Source organism: Theropithecus gelada, chromosome 12 (genome assembly GCF_003255815.1).
Source record: "Theropithecus gelada isolate Dixy chromosome 12, Tgel_1.0, whole genome shotgun sequence".
NCBI lineage: Eukaryota > Metazoa > Chordata > Mammalia > Primates > Cercopithecidae > Theropithecus > Theropithecus gelada.
This window is the reverse complement of record NC_037680.1, coordinates 63,998,817-64,015,291: the sequence shown is the minus strand read 5'-3', so window position 1 is coordinate 64,015,291 and position 16,475 is coordinate 63,998,817. Positions and strand designations below refer to the sequence as shown.

The following is a 16,475-nucleotide window of genomic DNA, read 5'->3' as shown; positions in this document are numbered from 1 at the left end:
CAACAGTTATACATGCAAAAGTAAGTGGAGATATTTAAAAATAAATATCTAGCATGTATGTGTATGTTTAATTGTGTAATTTAAATCATATTATTTATTGTTTTTAGCGAAAAATAATTACTTTTCACAAGCATATCAGCAAAAGAAAGAATGGTATCAATGGATCAGGGAAACCAAACCTCCTTTTAATAAAGGTCTAGAAACTGATTTGGTTCAATTGTCAGTTACGGCATTTGCACTTCAATGAGAAAATATTGAACAAAGAGATAAAATAGTTTAACTCAGGACATGAAAGACCACAAAATTCAAAGTGCATTTAAATTTTATTTATTTTGATTTATTTATGTGGGAAAGATTTGAAAATTTCTGTGACACATCGATAATCTTTAGGCCCAAATCACTGACCAGAATTGGAATCAGAATGTATAAAATAAAGATAATAGCAAAGTTTGTACAAGAAACATAAGTAAATGTATGTACTTACAATTTTAAAAAATAGGTTCCTATAAATATTAAAATAATCTTGACAAAAATGTTTAGAACTTTAAATGAAGGCTTTATCTGTAATATCAAATAAAATAGCATATTTATAATAAAGAAGTTTTTGTCTACAAAGGTAAATAAATATTTTTGTGAAAGAAGATACCAAGCTTTAAATATTAGGACCTTTTCCCAAAAACATAAAATTAGAAAAAAATTAAATAAAGGTAATATTTTAATGTAAAATTATGCTATAAAGCATATATTTATAACTCAGAATTCAATCATTCCTAACTCATATTTTATATGAAAGTTAGAGAATAAAGCTGTGTTCACATGAATGTTAAAAATGCTTACATGCTAACACCTATTCATAACAAAGACTTGATCAATTTTGAGTTAGCTTTATATTATGCTTCCTAACATTGGACCATTATAGATTTGAGATTTAATACAATCTCTTAGAAATAAAGTTTGGTCCAAGACAATTCCCAAGTGTTCAGACTCAAACAAAAGTTGACAGTAATAATGCTGTAGCTTATCCAGTCTGCATTCTGTGTTACTCAATTTCAACTGAGCACCAACTTAGAGCAAGGGTTTTGTATGCAAATTCAATAAGAAGGTTAATTTATTTAACTGAAGAAAATGGGAAATTAATTTCGTGATTTACAACTGTAGTTTAAACTGCAGGTCAAAAAAGAATTATTTTACATGTGTCTATTTTCAACTTTGTCTTCAAATAAGTTCATGTTTCCCAATGTGGTTTCATATAAAAAATAGCAACTTTCAGTTGTACAGTTTATTGTTTGTTGTTATTTTGTTTGTTTATTTTTAATTTTTGTGGGTACATATCAGGTGTATATATTTATGTACATGTACAGTGTCTTAATTATACTTATCAGCATAATTTATTGTAGTTTTATGTTTTTATATGTAATATTTTTCCCCCATCCACTTTTGGCAAACAAAGTTTTTGCATCCTCTGTTCAGATTATTTAAAATTTCATTAAAAGTACACATTAAAACTAAAACAAATCATATGATAGTAATTCAATGTATTTTTCACCTTATAAAATGTTATAAAATTTTAAAGAATTGTTTTATTCATTTCCCCCACATATTATTACACTTAACTAAACATCATAAAAACATTCATTTGAAGAAACAAGAGGCAAAACAGAAGAAACAATGTTAACTTTCAAATTAATATATTGAAAAGTTATAGAAAATAGACTTTTAAAACTATATTATAGTAGGAAGTTTTACTTAATAAAATAACTTTTTAATAAGGAGTTGGTTCTTTTATAGATCTGCAACGGTTGCAGAAATCATTAACATCATTAATACATGTTCTTTTTTATAGTAAAATACTTGTGGGTATTGCTTCCCTGACATAGAAGAACAAGTTGCTTTAAGATGAAAAAGGTTACCACAGTTCAATTTTGCCAATATGGTAATATACTTGCAGGAAAAAAATTGAGAAATTGGAATTTTGTTCTAAAAATTCAAGCCAAATATGCCGGTGCACATAATAATTTTGAAAATTAGCTCACTTCTTTTCACAGTGCATGCATGTAGACAGAGCTGGTGATGTAGATCACAGTGGCACAACTTCTATGACAGCTGTGTTTAGCCTGCTTTGGAGCACTATCAAAGAAGACGTATTAGTCTTTTGCAAAAGCCTCTCCAATCCTTGAACATGTATTTCCTTTCTGCCTCTGCATTATTGAAGTCATTCCAATGACAAGAAGAAGGAAAAAATAAAAATGACATAGCAGTAGAGGATGTGCTACCTAGTACGGATATTAATTCCCGCATAAGAATTCAGGAACTTCTAAGGCTAGCCATGAAAACTTCCATCCCCTCAAATCTTCTTTTTCAACTTTTAAAAATTTAAACCATTCTTTTTTTTTTCAATTGTACTTTATGTTCTAGAGTACATGTGCACAATGTGTAGGTTTGTTAAGCAACGCACTAAACTGCTTTTCCTGAGCAGCCACCCTCAATACCTTGAAATGTTCATAGACCTTTCCTAAGTGTTAATACACATAAACATATTAAAAACAATTAAACCACATTTTTGCCATAAAGTTTTGTAATTTCAAAGCAAGAGTGGTACATGGTAAAATAATATTTTATTCCTTAAATTAGTTAATAAAATGATAGTTAACTCCCTATTAATTTACAATGAGAAATTTAGAATTTGAAATGCCAATCCCAAAATAACGATAGATAATTTTAATAGTGTATAGCTGTGGATAAAGTTAGATTTTTTTACTTTTTAATTTTTATGCTTACTCCTTAAATAACTTAGCCAGTTATTTATAAATTTTATTAAAATCAGTAATTTATTTACACAAAAGAATATTGCCTTCTGATATTTTTATAATTTCTAGAAAAGCCAGATTTCTGCTTTTTGGAAGAAGATCCTGGAATATGTCGAGGTTATATTACCAGGTATTTTTATAACAATCAGTCAAAACAGTGCGAACGTTTCAAGTATGGTGGATGCCTGGGCAATATGAACAATTTTGAGACACTGGAAGAATGCAAGAACACCTGTGAAGATGGTTGTAAGTTTATTTCTCATTTCATTTTAGCACATATAGGCATTCTTTTAAAACTAAGGCATCTCAGATGATATTCAAGCCTACTCAGATTTTGTTTTAGCCATGCAAATGAAGATATGTATTCATTAAATATGAGATTTGTGACTATAGTTTTTTAAAAAGCATAGAAAATTAAGAAATTATTTTCATAGATCTAATTCTTTTTATGTTGCATTATTTAATTTTTCTTCCTGAGAATACTGCAGTACAATTTTGGCGCAATAGAGTTGTTGAAATCTTTCACATTTATACAAATATAAGAGCAAACAGTTAATGAAAACTACCACCTAAAATCAATTAGTTTTATCTGCCTGTAACATTGATTAAAGGGATGACTTAAACATTAACTGTCACGCTTTTTTGACCAAGAACTACAGTTACTCATGGAAATATTACCTTACAATATATTTAAAGATTCACTGTTTGCTAATTTAACATAGCAATGTGAATGAAATTGCCAAAAGTCTTCTTTATTAACTGTTGTATGCTTCATGAGTCCAAATATGAGATTGTGACAATGTTTATCTATTTTAATTGGCTGTATTTTTTTCCAGTGAATGGTTTCCAGGTGGATAATTATGGAACCCAGCTCAATGCTGTGAATAACTCCCAGACTCCACAATCAACCAAGGTTCCCAGCTTTTTTGGTAAGAATCTTGTGGATTTTATAGCTTCCAGGAAACTATTATCCCAGTAACAATGAAGTGGATTGTGTATTAGAAGTATGTCTTTAAATATATGTATACCTGTGTTGTTGCTTAATAATGTGTTTGTTGAAATACTGAGATTCAAATTGTTCAAGAGATTTAATCTCATAAAAGCAACAATTTTCCTAATCTATTTTAAAATATGCTTTTAAGTAGGCTTTTGATTATGTATCACATGAAAAACTTTCACATGATATTTAGCTCTATGCCAAATTTATTTTGTAAAACAACACTAGGAATTATCAGCCTCGGTGTAAGATGGTAAATCATTTTACTGGCACAGCAGTGCATCAAAGGCAGTCTAAAGTACTTTTAAAGTTAGTATAGCGCTAGGCAAGGTCTCTGGTGTCACTCAGAGGACAGATTAGAAATGGATTGAATAACCATGCCTAAATGTTTATGTCATTCTGGAGGGAATTTCCTTTTGAATTCTTCAGGACTCTTTTTTATGTTCTTGTCTGTTAACTTATTTATCAGATTTAAATGAATATACAGAAAATATTTCCACAAAATGCAGAGCTGAGAAAATAGTGAAAATACTGGAAAACATAATCAGGAACCACAAATATCTGGGCAGTTAGAAATAACCTAAAAAGCTAAAAATTACCAGTGTAAAAATATTAGATCCTAGCTAAATTATAAAAATCACATGTTCTTATTCAGATATTTAAGATTTTGCTTAGAAGTAGTCCATGTGAACATGTCAAATGTAAACTTGGTATGTTTATATATAAACTTAGCCTGAGTGTAAGGAATTCTGTAACTATAAAATTGCAATCTTAGGATTAAAATAATAAAAAAAAAAAAGAAAGAAAGAAACATAGTGTTTGGGCCAGGAATTATCTACCTTGACCATTTATCAGAATCAGATTGGCTTTGAGCTACTCCTCTTTATAGCAGACAAACAAACGAGCAACTAAGCAAGCAAGCCAACAGAATGCAAACAAAACTCTTGCCCAGGTGGATTTGAAGCATTAAAATGTTGACTCCGACTTATCTAGAAAGAGTCTGTGAATGTTCAGCTGAGTCCCACAGTGATCTAATCATTTGTGGATCTTGCTTCAGCACTGAATGTCACACCTTGGAAATCACAAGGAGGATTTGAAACATGATTAAAGAGGAAATGGAAAGTGTAAAGAGACGTGAGATCTACGAGGGAGCATAATATGTGCTTTTAATAATTGAAACACTATTATGTGAAAGGAGAAGTTCTCTGCATGCCTTACCCTTTAGTCCTGCCTATTTCAGACCCTCCCCAGACCCCCATCCCCATTCTCCCTTATCCCCCTCAACCCAGCCTAAGCATGAGGATTAGTGTGTGAGAGCTGAAGTATAAATACCTTTCTATAATATGCTTCTTTCTTATGTGAGATCTTAAAAAAATTGATGGCTGTCTCAGGGATTAATAAATTCCCTAAATTGTAGGCATTCGATAAGTGTTCAATTAGTACTTAAGAGGTCATTAAGAGAATGCAAGCTTTCAGTGGGAGTAGGAAAGTACGATATATTCAAAATGACTTCAGGCCCTTTACATTCAATAGGTAGAGCAGTGAATTGAATGCCAGATGAACTTGAGTCTAATTTTTAAATACTACTTCATTTGTAAAAATTAATACCTTTGTGATTCTGATATTTTATCTGAAAAATTAAGTACTATCATTTCATTGTTTCTTCATGTCTTTCCAGCTTCATATTTTTCACTCATATTTTGTTTTATTCAGTTAAGTATTATATTTTCAAAAGCACACTAAATCTTACTGCTGTAAAAGAAAATTTGGCATGACGAAATTATTAACAGATTTAAATATACATGTGACACAGTATATCAACAAGTACAAGAAATGTATGAAATCAGTTTGCGACATGTTTGAATATTTTTGTTTGAATTATTTTACCAATTCAAGTGGAGATCTGCAGTCATTTATCTTTAAAGTGAGTAGAGTAGGCTACGGAATAGTTTCGACTTAAATTTTTTGAAGCATAAAATTTAAAATTTTGGTAAGCATACTACCAAATTAGAAAGGGCAAAATGAAAATAAGTGTGAGAAAGTAATATTAATGAGTTTTAAATGCCCTCTGATATGTGTCTTCTTTAGTTTATTACGTAGCTCCACATTGAAAATTGTAACAAATAAATAAATGCTTGTAAAAGCAAATAATTAACTAAGTAAGCAGTAAGAATTGACAACATGAATTTAAAAGAAAACAATATTAACAATAATTTATTCAGAATAATAGACATTTAAGGAATAATATTATCATAACTGCACTTAAAATTAGGGCAAATGTCTCCTTTATTTGTCTAGAAAACTTTTATTTTTTATTGTGTATATTGGCCTCAAAATCAACATTCCTCCAGCCAATTTGATCAATTTTCCTCTTTTTCTAGGAGCATAATGTATTTCTTTCTCCTTCCTTCCTTCCTTCCTTCCTTCCTTCCTTCCTTCCTTCCTTCCTTCTTCCTTCCTTNTTCCTTCCTTCCTTCCTTCCTTCCTTCCTTCCTTCCTTCCTTCCTTCTTCCTTCCTTCCTTTCCTTTCTTTCCTTTCTTTCTTTCCTTCCTTCCTTCCCTTTCTTTCTTTCCTTCCTTCTTTTTCTTTCCTTCTTTCCTTCCCTCTTTTTCTTTCCTTCTTTCCTTCCCTTTCCTTCCTTCCTTCCCTTTCTTTCCTTCTTTCCTTCCTTCCTTCCATCCCTCCCACCCTCCCTCCCTCCCTCCTTCCTTCCTTCCTCCCTTCCCTTCCCTTCCCTTCCCTTTCCTTCCCTTTCCTTCCCTTTCCTTTCCTTCCTTCTTTCCTAACCTAAAACATGAAACAATGTTGCAATAACTAGGAGACATTTTATATTAAGGATGGCATAACATGGATTGTCAATGAAACTATGTTGCCATTCTTCTTAAAACCTACATGATTTCTAATCTGCCCCAGCCAAGATACAGAAGTGGGAAGGCAGATGTCACTGTACTCTGTCTAAAACCTAGAGGACCCCTTGTCACTTCTGTCTGAGGGATTTGCTGAGATCTATAGACACCTCTTAATTTCCCCAATCAAATATAATTACATCTGTCACTGCTTACAATTATATTGATACATTCTATTGTCACTTAAGAAAATGCAATTCTTTGTATACATAAAACTTTGTTTTTCAAGGGTTTTATCAAATGTGTAAGGTTCTCTGTGGTATCAGATTATTTTGAAAAGCTGTAAATCCTTTAATGTTTCAATTCAATGTACAGGAATAACAATCTGCCCCACAACATAAATGGAACACCATAAATGGAACATCATTCTTTTAAAATTCTTTCCACTAAATAACAATTTTTAAGTAGAGTATTTGAATTTTCTAAAATTTAATTATTATTAAGTGAAATATTTATAAGTATAATTTTAATGTTTTTCTTCATGATATTATGGAAACATTTTAGAAGTTTAAACATTATTAGAATGTGACTTTTTAAAAATTGCTATTTATTTTTAATTACTAGAATGTTGTAAACAACTTTCAAGATATATTTTTCCAGTAAGCTTTCTTGATTCAAGATACTTGAATACTTACTAAGCACAATTCAGGTGTAATTTTTCTTTTTATTTCCACATTTCAATATTAACAAGTTATTTAGGTAATCTCAAAGACAGTCTTATGCTTCCTTAAGAGATTTTAAATAATGATTTGTAAGCATATCCCTGAGTGTGAGTGCATTATTTCAGTTTGATTGGCTGTGTTGAGTATATCCATGTAGTTCAAATAAATGTGTTCTCTCCACATGTATAAAAGAAATATTTCTAAAGCAATTTCCCTAAATGTGTGCCATTTTGTGCATAAACTCTAGAATTGAAAACCATCAAAATTGGTTCTTCTTGATTTCCCCCATGATTGAAATGATATAGCAGATAAAAAACCTTTCAGCCTGAAGACATGGGTTAAATTCCCAACTCTTCAACTAATAGCTGTGTGACCCTCAGATATTTCTTAAACTGAGTTTCATCTTTACACTCAGATATTTCTTAAACTGAGTTTCATCTTTCCAGTGTAAAATGAGGATGGTAATACTAAAGTACTAACTTGATAGGTTGTGTTATGAGGTTAAATCAGTCAAAATATATAACTTTCTTAGGACAGTGCCTGATATCTAGTCAGTTGGTGTAGGGTTCCTCATTATTATTATCCATGTGATTCAGAGTAGTACGCTTAACTCACCAGGCTTTAGATTCTCATTTGTAAAACAACTCCTTTGTAAGTTCCTATTTGCAGAACAAATTTTTATTTCAGACACTCAAAAAGTCTCTAGTTATTCAGATAAATGCCTCAGTAAATATACAGTCTCAAAATCATGACTAATATTTTAAGAAGAATTAATACTAGAACTAAATTAATGCATATATGGAAACTCGAAGAGTTTGAATGTGTTTATTAGAAACAAGATGAGATTATTGTCACAGACAAGTATCATGGGGCTTCAAGGTCAAAAGATGTTTATTTGTATAATTGTTCTTTATCTTTTCGACATTCCCAAGTTTCCAAAGTTTTTGAGTTTTTCCACTGTTTTTCTGATTATTCCAATTTGAATGATTAGTAATTTTCTTTGTATCACTTCAATTCTTCCAGTCATTCATTAAATTTCATTGCTTTTTATGAAATGTTTATTTCTGTCTCTTCCATTTTCACTCATATTTATTTTGTTCATATCATCAATCCTTCATGGTTAGATTACCTAAACAATCATGTCATCCAATTTGGAACACTAATGATAGTTAAAGAGGGTGTTAAAAAATTAAGGTATATGTCTATTTTAAATATATGTATGCATGGACATAAAATTGGAATTGTCGTTTTGGTGACTCTACAAAAAATAGTTTTATATTTAAAAGTATTTTAGTATTTTTAAATTATATATATAATTTACATATATATTTATATATATTTTTATATATTATTTATAATTATATAAATTTATATATAGTATATATTTATATATAACATATATATTTATATATATTATATATATATTTATATATATATGAACGTGATATCCTCCCAAAATAAGCATAAACTAATAGGGGCTTAGGCAAACCAGGCTGTATAGACATGAGACAAATAGATAAACAGATATCAGAAAGCTCAGATATAACTCAGATATTGTATATATACATTACACATAGTATAATTATATATCTAACATAAGTAAACTAAAGCATATTAGAGAGAGAGAGCAAGAGAGAGAGAGAGACAAAAAGGAGCAGTCAGATGTAACAAATTATACATGACCTTTTTGACATCACTGTCCTATTTCTATTCATCGATCATGTGAGTAATTTAGCTTCGTCCACTTGCCTAAAATCTGTCTGCATTGTCCATTAGTCTTCTATCTATTGCAGATGTTTTCTGTCCCTTAAGTACAACTTTTTTCCATCCATTCAAATTGGCCTCTTCATTACCATTAAACACAAATTATTCACTTTCATTCTAAAGGATGTTTTATGTGATTTTCCCCACCTAAAATTGACTGACCCTCCTCATCTTCTTAACCAATCTGCCTTTTCACTACCACAAGGAGGCCTTCTTTCTGTCTCTCTCCCCTGGCTTCTTACTATGATTCCTTTAATATCTGTATTATTAGATATTGTGTTTGCTCTACCTCACTGTCTAGATTACAAGATTTTTTTGAAGAAAAAGATAATGTGCTATACAGTTTATAGACTTCTCCCACCCTCAGCATTGATCACAGTGTTAAACATGTAAAGATGACTCACATTTTTTATTTATTAATTTTGTGATCCACAGTTACAAAAGAAGGAACAAATGATGGTTGGAAGAATGCGGCTCATATTTACCAAGTCTTTCTGAACGCCTTCTGCATTCATGCATCCATGTTCTTTCTAGGATTGGATAGTATTTTATGCCTATGTTAATATTTGTGCTTTTGGCATTTCCTTAATATTTATATGTATACATGATGCCTTCGGTAGCCTACTGCTAATAAAGTTTAAATATTTACATGCATAGTAAACATAGTGTTCTCACAGCACCTCGCTGGTAAATGTCTAACTAGCAAAGAAATATGAATGTTCTCAGGAGTTCATGCTAGTTGTGAGCCTTTTGACTGGACCTAACTATTCATGAAAAAAAAAAAGTCATTTTTTTTTTCTGATTTTTATATATCCCTTCGCTTCCATACATCAACTCTTTGGTTTTTTGTTTTGTTTTTCGTTGTTGTTTTTGAGAGGGAGTTTCACTCTTATTGCCCAGGCTGGAGTGCAATGGCGTGATCTCGGCTCACTGCAACCTCCGCCTCCCAGGTTCAAGGGATTCTCCTGCCTCTGCCTCCCAAGTAGCTCTGATTACAGGCGCTTACCACCACACTGGGCTAATTTTTTGTATTTTTAGTAGAGACAAGGTTTCACCATTTTAGTCAGGCTGGTCTTGAACTCCTGACCTCAGGTGATTGCCTTGGCCTCCCAAAGTGCTGGGATTACAGGCGTGAGCTACTGTGCCTGGCCCCATACATCAACTCTTGAGAGCTAACTGGGAACAACATCAGCTTTATGATATTCTGGGGGGAAAAAATTCAGGTAGACTTAAAAAGCTACTGCCAACCCAATTCTAGTTGGCCACTAACTGGGAAAGGGAACACCTATATACCTGACCCAGTTCCACTTTGCTTCCTGCCAGCCTCCAGGTCCAGGGAAAGTAATTGGATGACATCCTGAAGATCCTTTTGCTACTTGAAACTCTATCCCTCTCCTAAATGTATTCAATGTATGACCTCCAGACATACTTTCCATTTATGTGGAAAAAATAGAAAATAAAATCTATGCATATATAAATACATTTTTAAAAATATTTTTGTTATCACTAGCCTTCTGAAACAGGTGTTATGTTCACAAAGGGCCTAATGGACAGTCAAACACAATCACTGATATAGTCAACTTATAAATCTGCATGGGATTGTTATTATCTCCTTGGCCTCTTGTTGAAGGTGTGATTGCATGTAGAGGAATACTGCAAGCATGAGAACTTTCTGGAGAGAAACTATCCCTCACCAGCTAAAGAGCTCCACATCCAGCTGCATACCACAGGTCACCACAAGCACTGTTTACAGTTCTTAAAAAACGAACAAACAAACAAAAAACCACTTCATCCACAGTCCACTTTCATAGTTCTAAAGAAGTATCTTGCCTTTCATTATGTGTTCTAAGACCAAGAAGCACAGGAACATCCCTCATAATCTAAAGACGCCTGCATAGTAAATCTGGAGCCTCATATTCTGATTTTCTGACAAGCTGGCTTTCCAAAAATAGATAACAAGTTTTGGACAGCACCCAGCAAGTTTTCTACTTCCTGACAGGAATGCTGATGAGAAACAAAAATGTGGCACTTCATCTCTGCCAAAATCACTGCCATCAAAATGCAGTCACCCTAGATGACCACTGTCTACTTTTCTAATCCCTTTCTTCCTGGACCATCTTTAGTCTTAACACAGATAATTTGTTGCCCCAGTCATAAGAGTCCTCCAGAGAAGTGTTTCTCAAGCTTGAATAATCTATAGATGTCTTTAAAAGGAAAAAATCACAGACTTCCAATTTGTAAGCCAAATTGCTTAAAATAACATTCATTTTGTATGAACCAGTAACATAGTAGGAATAAATTCATTATGATTATTATACAACTATAAACCAAAAATTGTGTACAAATTAATACCATGCAAACTACAAACTAATAAATTAATAATACTAATTTGATAAGACTTATTTTTCTTAAAAAAGAAAAAGCCTTATTGTAATATGAATTTAATAGTAACTGGTATAGGGCAGGTTAGTAATGAGGTAAGAATAGCTCAGACAAACTTGAGCTACTCTATGTCATGTGTAATTCTCTTCCTTTTTTCTATTTGAGTAATAGAAAATCTTTGCAGAAATGAAGTTAAGAAGTATTAATACAAAATGGTGGCTGGGTGCAGTGGCTCACTCTTGTAATACCAGCACTTTGGGAGGCTGGGGTGGGAAGATAGCTTGAGCCCAGGAGTTCAAGACCAGCCTGAGCGACATGCAGAGATCCTGTCTCTCCAGAAAAAAAATAATAATAATAATTAGCCCAGTGTGGTGGCCTGTGATTGTAAACCCACCTACTCTGGAGGCTGAGGTGGGAGGATTGCTTGAGCTGGGGAGGTTGAGGCTGCAGTGAGCTGTAATTGTACCACTGCACTCCAGCCTGGATGACAGCAAGACTCTCTCAAAATAAATAAATAAAATTTGTTGATCAGGAAAATTCCAACTCTGCCTCTTCTAGGGATGTAGTGGAGTGGGGTTTCCAGCTTTTAATTGTATGTAATACCATTACATGGATCTGAGTGACCAGTGCAGATATGATCACATGGATGCAAGACTGTAACTTTGGTGTGGTTGTTTCTAGAATCAGTCCGTGTTGACCATCTCAACTCAATACTTGTTGCCTTCAAATGTTCAAGCTCTCTAAATACTGTTTGAATCAGCATTGTTGCCCCAAGACTTGTGTGGTGACCTATTTTGATTAGAACTCTTTCAAACTTAGAAAACTTCAACTTCATGCTTATAACTGTGGACTATAGTATACTTAACATGTTCTGAACCTGAGCTTCAGAAAAGAGGGAATTTGGACATCAGTTCTAAACGAGAAGTTGTGACAATTTTCTTTTTATCTGATAAAATTATTAAAATATTTTTGCTCAGGTACTACTATTTTCTTAATTTTCTAATTAGTTTTCAGAATGACATATGTTAGTGGTTTAGAGCATTGACGTTGTAGAAAGAAAGATGTGGTTTTTAATTCCAGTTCTGCTATTTTCTGACTCAGTCTGTGGCCTTGAAAAAAGATTACAAAACTTCTCTCAGCTTCAGGTTCCTCATTTATTTTATGTGGCAAGAAATATCTCAAAACTTTTGTAAAACTGTAATGAGACATAAAATTCTTAACCCAGTGTTGAGCACACAATTAGAGTACAAAGTATTAATTTTTGAGGTTGTTTTCAATGATGATGATGATGACCTATTTTCATCTGAGGTTTATAGCCCAAAAAATGAGTGCTATTTGTATACATTTTATTATTGATCATTTTTAATGCAGCTAAAGTCTGTAAACTTGATCTGATGTATCTTTATTTAACATATTTTATGCTAAGATTATTTGAAATAATATATATAGCACTTGAAAATTCAAATATAGTTATAAATACAATTTTTTTTTGTCTTTGGATCTTATAAGTAATTGAAAGACATATAGACCTATATTTTCAACTTTATCTTATGACCTAAGGTACAGATCTGTGTACTTCCTAATTTCAGTTCATTTCAGCAAACATTGAGTATCTCCTACATGGCAATAACTACCATAGGTACTGGGAATATGAGAATAAGAAGAGTGTAATTTTGTCCTTTATAGGTGTGTTTGTCAAATAGGGAAAAAGATAAATAAATAGATGACTTCAATGCCTGTGTTACATGCTAAGACAGAGACCTGCAAGAGGGTTACAGGAGAACAGAGTCACAATAACATTTTACATTCATTAAACAATGTCAACATTAAAATATTCTATGTTTTCAAAACTTGAGCTCTATCTTCATCTTCCACTTTGAATTCATTTGCCTGGATGCTGGCTAATCCATGGACATAGTCTACAATTTCATCTTTATATTCATATATTTTTCTAGGTAAAGCCACAATGAAAAAAAGCCACCAAAAGTTACAAAAAATACAACATTCTAAGTAGAATTTATTCTATAATGTTTCATAACATATTGGAAAAATATTACATCTTCTGAATGCAGAAACACTAGAATTATTTCATCTCTAGCTCTCTACCTGCCCAAATTCAATCTGGTGCTTAATTTTAGCTACTCCCATGGTAACTGCTGCGGTTATGGTAATTTTGTATTATTCTCTATTGAAAGTTACTGGATTCAAGCTAAACATGCCTGGTTGAGTTTCCTTCATGTATTCAACGAGATCAGAACTTGTCTTTTCCTTCTTCAATAATTTCAGTGGCTCATTATTGTCTGCATTGTAAAATCCAAATATAATAGTATTCAAGAACCTTCTTAATTTGACCTAAATGTATTTTTCCAGCCCTGTATCCCACTATAGTCTTTTTTGTGTTGTGTTCTCCAGACAGCCTGGAGTTTGCAAAGTACCCCCAAGCAAACTAGAAACCTTCTGACCTTTGTGTTTTTACTTTCCTTCACCCATATGCTTTCTGTATCCTCTGCTTACTAAAATCCCATTCTTCCTAAAAAACTGATCAACAGACTAAATGCTAATTTTTACTTTTACTAAAATTTTGTAGGGTTTAAAATTTTACATATATGTCATGAAGAAAGTTTTTCTCATGCATTATTAGACATAATTATCTTAGAAGAAAGTATACTCAATAGCTGTATAATCTATAATTTTACTATGGCTTTCTTTCTTTGTGGCTTTGCTTAGACAAATCCCTGAAGGAACCTGACTTTATGAACTCTGTCCATGGATTAGGTAGTATCTAGGCAAAGAAATCCAACCCAGAGAACATCTACCCAATTTATTTCCTTCCCTTTTAATATGCGGAGGGAGTTTCTGTCTGGGCAAGGTTTCACTCAGTCTATTCTTCATCACCTTTCAATTTCAAGTTCACTGGCAACCCTTCTTCTATTATCCTCAGGTAAGTGGCCCAGTATACACATAGGGGAGAAAAAAAAGGTCCACAGTGCTCGTTTTTCCATTCCTGCCCCGTTTTTATTGTTTCTTTATAGATTATTGGTTTCCACCAATTTAATACCACTTCTCCTGATTAATGAGTAGAGATACATACTCTTCCTTTTTTACAGAGAGAGGGACAGGTTTACCACACATTCCTACTCAGAAACAGATTCCAATCTCTAATCTCTAGCCTTTTATCTATTACCTCAGGACACTGGACTCACTCTAACGTATTTTTTCTATCATATATCTTGGGCATTATAATTGCAGATAATTTGAATAAAAAAGAAAATAAAAGAAGACACACAGGCCATATCCACATTATGCAGAAACAATCATTGTTGGCATTATAGCATATTTCATTTTACTATTTCCTTGGGTATTTCAACTTATCACAAAGTAAATAAAGTTTAAGACTGGAAGTAGCTGCTGGAGGAGATGTAACAATTAGAATAAGCTCAGCATAAAAGTATCTTTTTGTAAAATTTAACCTAGCAAATGTCTAAGCTCCCTACCTAATAAAGCTATCTCTATAGTAGTCATCCTCCCAACTGATTGCAAGTCCTTTTAAATATTTGCCCAATGCATACGTATATAAATTCTCTTCTCATTTATATGTGTTTGTATATGTATGTGTATGTATTTGTGTGTTGGCACAAAATATAAATTATTACATTTTCTTGATTCTAACATGCAGGTTTTTCTTTTTTTTTTTTTTTTTTTTTTTTTTTTTGAGACGGAGTCTCGCTCTGTCACCCAGGCTGGAGTGCAGTGGCCGGATCTCAGCTCACTGCAAGCTCCGCCTCCCGGGTTCACGCCATTCTCCTGCCTCAGCCTCCCGAGTAGCTGGGACTACAGGCGCCCGCCACCTCGCCCGGCTAGTTTTTTGTATTTTTTTAGTAGAGACGGGGTTTCACCGTGTTAGCCAGGATGGTCTCGATCTCCTGACCTCGTGATCCGCCCGTCTCGGCCTCCCAAAGTGCAGGGATTACAGGCTTGAGCCACGGCGCCCGGCCAACATGCAGGTTTTTCTACATTCTAACAATTCTAATCATGATGAAACTTATAACTGATAGTGTATAATAGTGTAATTATATATATATATTTTTTTCTTTCTGTTTTTTTTTGAGATGGAGTCTTGTTCTGTCACCCAGGCTGAAGTGCAGTGGCGCAATCTTGACTCACTTGCAACATTCGCCTCTGGAGTTCAAGTGACCCTCCTGCCTCAGCCTCCCTAGTAGCTGGGACCACAGCTGTGTGCCACCACGCCCAACTAATTTTTGTATTCTTAGTAGAGACAGGGTTTCACCTAGTCGGCCAGGCTGGTCTCAAACTCTGGACCTCAGGTGATCCACCCACCTCGGCCTCCCAAAGTGCTGGAATTACAGGTGTGAGCCACCGTACCCGGCCGTGTTTTTCTTTCTTCATGAGTAGTACGTAAAATAATAGTGCATCTTCAAATTAATGACATTTAGATTTTATGTAAATGATATTTCATATAACATTTGGCAAGCTATAAGCAGTTTCTTGTCCCACATAGTACCCTTCTACTTTTGTTGGCATGGGGAAGAAAAAAAGTGTTGAATAGTAGATAAATTCATATCTGTAAGGTCCATGTTTTGCTAAATGGTTTAGGCACTTTAAAGGTCGTTGTGAGTACATAAATTTGTGAAAAGTTTCAGTGGAAAATTCAGCAACATCTACCAAGTTATACATTGAATATAGATTTTGCATAATTCTAATTTTAGAAGCTTGTCCTCTGGAAGTACCTGAACCAATGTACATGGGTATTCATGAGCTGTTGTCTGGAACTGAAAAAAAATAAATTATAATAATCTATATGTTCATTTGACTAAATATACTGTAGTTAACTCATAAAATGAAATACTGTACCTACATTAAAAAGAATGAGGTCTATATAAAAATACAGAGACACAGCCACAAAATATTATCAAGTATAGTAATAAATATAGAATA

The 16,475-nt window shown here is 33.0% G+C and overlaps 1 protein-coding gene across 3 annotated transcripts in view; it reads left to right on the top strand.

Moving 5' to 3' along the window:
• The window catches only part of TFPI (tissue factor pathway inhibitor), a 101,562-nt gene that overhangs the window by 77,143 nt on the left and 7,944 nt on the right, over positions 1-16,475 (top strand). For 2 of the 3 annotated variants that reach the window (XM_025404553.1, XM_025404554.1), the window contains exons 5-6: positions 2,877-3,053; positions 3,644-3,736. In XM_025404553.1, the coding sequence (XP_025260338.1) occupies positions 2,877-3,053; positions 3,644-3,736 (270 nt within the window). Of the gene's footprint in view, positions 1-2,876; positions 3,054-3,643; positions 3,737-9,572; positions 9,799-16,475 lie in introns of those variants that run through there. The other variant, XM_025404555.1, reaches the window with a different exon arrangement.